The sequence below is a fragment of the Poeciliopsis prolifica genome, unplaced genomic scaffold (genome assembly GCF_027474105.1).
Source record: "Poeciliopsis prolifica strain line A6 unplaced genomic scaffold, Auburn_PproV2 SCAFFOLD013, whole genome shotgun sequence".
In the NCBI taxonomy this organism is placed as follows: domain Eukaryota; kingdom Metazoa; phylum Chordata; class Actinopteri; order Cyprinodontiformes; family Poeciliidae; genus Poeciliopsis; species Poeciliopsis prolifica.
Genome location: NW_026562388.1, coordinates 578,976 through 585,811, shown reverse-complemented (window position 1 = coordinate 585,811; position 6,836 = coordinate 578,976). Strand labels below are relative to the sequence as shown.

General features: G+C 46.1%; 1 protein-coding gene across 1 annotated transcript; it reads right to left on the bottom strand.

Moving 5' to 3' along the window:
• Positions 1-755: 755 nt before the first annotated feature.
• txlnbb (taxilin beta b) lies at positions 756-6,575 on the bottom strand. Its single transcript, XM_055038187.1, has 10 exons — positions 6,465-6,575; positions 4,226-4,464; positions 3,880-3,971; positions 3,616-3,786; positions 2,709-2,903; positions 2,287-2,406; positions 2,130-2,204; positions 1,946-2,038; positions 1,731-1,826; positions 756-1,327 (listed from the first exon to the last, which is right to left on the bottom strand). Exons 2-10 carry the CDS (start codon positions 4,458-4,460, stop codon positions 833-835), a joined length of 1,572 nt encoding a protein of 523 aa, XP_054894162.1. The 5' UTR covers positions 4,461-4,464; positions 6,465-6,575; the 3' UTR covers positions 756-832.
• Positions 6,576-6,836: the final 261 nt, after the last annotated feature.

The following is a 6,836-nucleotide window of genomic DNA, read 5'->3' as shown; positions in this document are numbered from 1 at the left end:
TAGACTCTGATGTGTACTGACTGACAGGCCTCCTGCGTCCACCAATCAAACTGCCCCCATAAATTGGCAGCCGACTGCAGAACACTGTGTCCGCCGTCTATTTTTATGTTGTCTGGCCTCACAAAACGCTGCCCGCCCGCCTACCTTCCCTGCTCTCCTTCTCGGCGAGGTCCAGCCGAGCTCTGCTGCTTTCAACAGAACATTTGAGCGTCTTGGCACAAGAAACCAGTGCTGTACTTTTTACAATGTTTTCCATTGGACGCTCCTGACGCTTCAGACGCTCAAAAAGATTGCACCTCCACACAGACTTTGAATGCAAACCAGACGCGCCGGACGCTCCAAACGCTTTTGATGTGAAAGCACCATAAGGGTCTCCCCTGCAGTACTGTCCACTTAACACCCAATGAGAGTTCACGCTGTGGTGGTATTGTTTGGTTGTGCAGAGGTACAGTCTCTTTAGCCCTTTTTAGCCAGATGTAGACAGCTGCTTCTGTTCCAAACATGAGAGACGTCTACAGACCAGAAAGCCGGGCATTTCTCATTCGGTGCGTTTTGGGCATCTCTCCCTTTTAGAGTTCTCGGAGTTTTAATGTCACTCTTCTTGATGTAAATTCCTAAATGTTGGCCAAAAACAAAGACTCACTCTATTCTCAACAATGCTTAAAACTTCATGTAATTCTCTTGTGGTAAAATCTAATGGCAACTTCAACCTTTACCCATGGTATTAGGAACGGACAATAACGACAAAGCTCACGTTGTTTTTGGCTTTTTTTATTGATATTTTTCTGTATTCTCACACGCAGGCGGTTTTCTGTCACAGCGGTTTTCTGCGTTAATCAACTGACTCCATCTCCCGATCTCGCTGTTGTTGATTTTGTTCCTCGTGTTTGTCCTGGTGTTTGCTCTCCTCTGCCTGCTTCTCCTCTGGCCCTTCGATGCCCTCGGAGAGTCCGTGTGACTGGCTATCTGCCGATTCTCCGGGCGCCGTGTGAGATATTGTGAAAGAACCAGCGATCTCTTTCAGCAGAGCCTGCTCAGCCTTCAGTTTAGCCAGTGCCTCGGTTAGCGGAGTTGTTTGCGCTGGCGATTCAGCGGAGGCGGGCTTTCCTGTGTCCTGAGCTGGATGATCCTCTTTTTGGCCTGCAGGAGCCTCCGTCGCCTCACCGCCATCCTTCTGCGCTTCTTGCTCATCAGCGTGTTTGTCTGGTTGAGCTCCCTGGACCTGCTCAGATAGGTTCTTCCTTTGCTCCTGTAAAGCCCTGCAAAGACTCTCCAGCTTCTGGTTCTTGCTAGTGAGAAGCTCAAACTCCTTTTCCTTGATGGTTCTCTGTTGAGATGACAGACAAACACTTGTAGTTCTCTCTAATTGAGGTATTCTCTTACACTACGACCACAAACATCAATGTTTTTATTGAAAATGTCTGTGCTAGACCAAAAGACAGTCCCAAAGCCGCATGAGACTCTGAGGAGCATTTTATTTCAGGGCAGCTGAAATAAAATGCAAAGGCAAAGTTTATCTCAGTTTTGCTGCGTTAGATTTGTCTGGGAAGTCAGATCAGGAAATGACATCACACCAGAGTTTAACAATTTCCTTTTGCAAATTGGTGGGATTTGCTGATTTTTGTGTTGCTAACTTAGCCTGGTTAAAAAGCCACCTGTGTTCTGTGCTTTACTTCATACGGAGCATCTGGATTTTATGTCTATTATGTTGGTGGAAAGTCGTTGCTCACATCAGCCACCATGTCAATGAGATTCTTGTTGCAGCTGTCAAAGCGCGTCTTCCATGAATGGCACTCTTTCTCCAGCTTCTTCATTTTCTTGGCCATCTAAACAACACAAACACGGCACACTGCAAAACACGCCTTTCGTTTCTGAAAATCGGAGCTGATCGCTCTGTTTTTGCTTCCTTCAACTGGAAGGAAACGTTGCAAAAATCCGTTCTCACTTTGTCCATGTCCTGTTTGAAGCCGCTGTAGACGCTGTTGCTCTTCGACACCGTGCCCTGGAACTCGTCGAACTTTTTGGAGTACATGTCGAGCTGGGAAGAGTTTATCGAGACGTTAGAAGGAAAACAATCTAAAACCGAAATAAAACAAGCATGTGTTGCCGATGGCAATGGGTTGCCCTACCTGACTCCTCATGTCTGTTTCTTGCTCCTTCAGGCCGCTCAGCTGCAGCTTGTACTCCGCCATTTGTTTAAGGAGCTGTGGTGGTATCGACACGTCCCGCGTTAATACATGCAGACTCGTATTTACTCACAACCCAAACGTGACCCGCTGGACGTACAAGCTCTTTCTCCAGCTTGTGCTTTCCCTCGGCCTCCTGCAGGATCAGGTTGGCCTGCTCCAGCTTGGTTTCCAGCAGTTTCTCCTTCAGGTCTCTGTGCTTGAAAACTTTTTCCAAGTTCTGGTAGATAATCAAGGGGATTTATGAGTCGCTTTCACACAGAGAGAGATATTTCACTTCTCGCTCGGAAAGCTTTGGCTGGACTACTGTGTCTAATAGAAGTAAGACCAGGGTGAAAGTTGCAGGTAGCGAATGCGTGGCTGCAGACGCGTCAAGGGATCGCATGAGCATGTAAATGGTGCAGAGTGAGAGTACGGTTTGACCTTTCTGTGATGTACTGTATCTGCTCTTTGGAGTCTGACGGCTGTGTGTGTGTGTGTGTGTTTGTGTTTGCGTGTGTATGTGTGTGTCGAGCTCCATACCGCCTCTCGCTGGTCGTATTGTGCAATGAGGGCCTTGAGTTTTTCTGCCAGGGCGCCGTTCTCCTGACACAGCTTGGTGTTGCGGCTGCTGTGCTCCTCTATCTGGGCCTGGATGTCGCTCAGGGTCCCCTGGAAATGGGTGGTGATCTCTTTCCTCTTCAAGTCGTCTTCTCTGCACCGCTGCAGCGTCTCCTCCTGCGAGTCGTCAGGGAGGAGCGTTAGTGCTTGGCGCAGCATTTCCCCAGAACCCGTGGAGCTTTTCGCTCTAAAAGAAGAGCTTCTAGAAGAGCTTTTCGCCAACGTCTCAACATGTTCAGAGAAAACTGAATTAAATTGTCCCACTTTTGTTGGCAATAACTTGTGAAAGCTCTACAAGCAATCAAATTCATTCTACTTCCCATTTTTCAAAAAACCAAAACCAAATGTTAAAATTCACACCATTTTGAGATTCATATCGGACAAAGATGTGTGCTGAATAACTCACCATAAAACAGCACAAACCTAGCACAGTCGATTGACACAAGATTTTGTAAATGTGGGGGCTGGTTGACCTTAGATGACCTCTGGAAACGTATCAATGTCTTTGAAATAATAGCAGCGCAAACAAAGCATTTTGCTGCACAACATTTGACACTAATTTCATTGAATTTGAAGAAGGTGAACTGGCTGACGTCACTCAGGTAAAACGTCAAGAGAGTCATGCTTGTAGCACACGGTGGCTCGATCTGCAACGCATCGAAAACGATGTCCATCTTCCTACCACTTTGCAATATTGCACTCCTTCTTTCACACACAATCCCTACAAAATATGTGAAAGTTTGAAGATGTAAAGTGTGAAAGTTCAAGTGGTGCGGGTCCTTTTCGCGAGCCACTGTGCGGATCTTGAGTTTTCTCATGAGTGACGCACCTTTAAGGTCTTGTTGTGCCTTTGCAGCTCCCTGCAGAGCCCCTCCAGTTTGCTGCGAGCCAGCACCGCCCGGCTGTGCTCGCTCTGCAGCTGGTCCTTCTCCTTCATCACTTGGAGCAGCTTCTTTTGCAGGGTCTTCATCTGCTTCTGGCCACTGCGATGCTCCTCAAGCTGGAGGAACACACACACACACACACACACAAATTCTTCAGATGTCCGTCAGATTAATCGGGGTGGGGGTACCTCCATTCTCCCGTTGCTCACCAGCTCAGCGTGCTTCTTTATGATGGTTTCCAGTTTCTGCTCTGGAGTGTCGAGTTTGTTCAGACTTTGCATGAGAAGCATGGCCTCCTTACCTGAGCAGTTAGACATCATCCATCATTGTTAACAATGTGTAAAGATGTAAAATTACATACTGTGGGGTGAAAAAAAATCCCTCAGAGCGACTAAAACGGTGTAGAAAAGGCTCAGTGTGGTGTTATACCTGACAGATGAGCTTACACAACTATCGGTTTCAGTAAAACTATGAGACTTCTGCTGACCGAGCTGAATCCGAACCCACCGAACTTAAAATCGATGAAACATTCAGGAAAGAAGAAATAAAAGAGACCTAGATTTTTGAGCATTCTCTTCTCTAGTTTCTGGTCCTTGCGGGCATCTGGCTCTTTGGCAGCTGTGACCTCCTCTATGTCCTCTGGCTCAGCTGGACTCTGGGCTGCCTGGTAGGTGCTAATGATGTCCTCCAGCTGTTGGCCCAGGTCTTCTGTCAGGTCAATGTGGCGATCGTCGGCCGGAGACGCTCCGGGGCCGGCGGGGCCGGGGCCGCTCTCCTGACAAGCCTCCATGATCCTCAGCGAGCACAAACAAGGGAGCGACAGTTATTATGATTAATATGTCTAATGGCTCTCAGTGGCTTTAGACTCGTGGTTTATTCAATACATAACCAGTGGACTATTTGTCTTACATATAATGAGCACAATTTGATTAAAACTAGTCTGATCGGTAGTTTTTTTTTATATTAGGTCACATTCTTAAGAGTATATAAGTCATTTGTAAATTGTTTTAGTTTATTATAACTAAGGAAGTTGAAAACGATTCAGAAAATATTGAGTCTAACAGATGTTTTGGTGTTGAGATTGCTCATGTTTGTGTTATAAGAGTTTGCAGGTTTTATATGAAACGTGTTAACGTCAAAATCTGCTGTTTGATGCCCAGGGTCAGAGGTCAGGAGAGCTCAGTGCGGTTTGAAAGGATGACAAACACGGACGGCTGATAAACTTTGGTCCCGCTTTCTTGAGTGAAATGTTTCCGTATGAAATGAATACGTCTATCGTTCGTGCTCTGGGAAAGGATTAGACAGCAGATAGATTCATCTCTGGGCTTTGGCAACACCTGGAGTCTCAAACTGCAGTCCTTGAGGATCAGAGTACTGCATCTTTTAGATGCGTCCCTTGCTCTACGCTTTACCCTTGAATTAAAGGGTAAAGCTGCATCTCTAGCATCCAGGCAATGTTTACAGAGCTCTGCTAGTGAGCAAATGTTGGAGCCAGTCATCAATTCACCACCTGATGTGAAAAAAAGTAAATCAGTGAAATCCAGAGGATAAATTTTACCTTCTTATTACACTAAAAATAAACTAATTTAGGACTAAACCTGTTTGTGTTAAATGAACAGGGTCACTGTTTATTTAGGGCTTGTGGGTTTTTTTTTAATAGTGTCATAAGATAATGGCAGGGCTTTAAAATATTGAATAGGTAAAATTGTGAATGAAAGAAGATGCAGTGAAGCATTTACAGTGTCATGCTAAGGATCGGACTATTTTCTCCAGTCACACCTACGTCTTAAACCATATCTTCTCCTAAACCCCCAAAACTAAGAGAGGGGGGGAAAAACTGCTAAACATTAAAAAATTGAATAAAAATGCAGTTTTAAATGAATTCAAATTTAATTTGATACCGCATAAGTTAAACACAAATCCGTCAACTTTTGATATATTGCCTGGTTTCACTTAAAATGTGGGGGGGAAAAATACTAATTGTGACAGTCTGTTTTCATATTTACACAACAGGATACAAGAATGTACGTCAAGGTGCGACAAACGGGATTTAGCGCACGGCGTCAGATGCTGCTCAGGGCGTCGCGTTGCTGCAACGCGCGTCGTGAGACTCGTCGTCCTTTTTCTGGCAGCGGCTCTTTTTCTCCCACCAATCCGGGGAGAGCAAACAGTGTGATGTGAAGTGACATTGTGCGCACTCACAGTCAGAGCCTGTCTGACGCGCGTAAAATTAGTTCTGCCTTCACGCAGCCTGCGCTTTCACAAGCAGAGCGCATGGCACCTGTTCCAGACCCACAAGCTATTTTAGGAACTTCTTAATATGGGCACGTTGTTTATTAGTTTCTTTTTGTTTCGTTGTCGTTTCTAATCCACCCTTTTTGATGCTGGGGTCAGTGATGGGGTCAGTGAAAGCAGGAGTTCTTCTATTTATATTCACATGAAAGGGTTATGTGAGAGAAAATACCGCTTCGATATTTTAAAAGGAGGGTAAAAAAAACACAAACATTAAAGAAAGAAAGCGCTGGAGAGTCTGAGTTTCATGGAACAAAGGTCTCAGTGAGACATTTAAATGCTTTCTCCAACAAGGGGATTTTGTTGTCAACAAATGACGCAGGCAGGTTCTGACCGGCTTCACGTCTCCAACAAACCCGGTCAACGCGTCACCACATGCAGCCAAACACACATTAGTAAGTTAGAGGACGGCCGGGGAGCCGGGAAGCGGCTCCAGCAAATGGCCTTGGCTCGTCTCTTCATGTTAGACAAGAGGAAGGGGCGCAAGCAAGCGGGGTCTTACCGGGACAAAGGTCCAGAAGGGAAAAGGGGAAAGAGCGGCGAGGGGTTTGGGACAGGCGGCCCCCAGCGATACGACAGCTGTGATAAGACCGCCTCAAAATAAACCAGGAGAGAGCAGCTCACCCTGAGCAGAGAGAGGGAGGATGGAGACTCTCTGCAGCACGTCTGCAATCGGCGTGTTCTGCTACTGGTGTGTCACTTTTGGCTGTTTTAGTTCTGCTTTTATCACACGGCGGCCTGCTGTCACTTTGCAGTGCAATCGTTTTGAGAAACGGGCCTTCAGAGTGAGAGAGCAGTAGAGACGATCCGTCTCTGATTGGCTGGTTTTAGAGGAAAAACTCCTCCACAGTGTGAATGTTAGAGATCTATACAG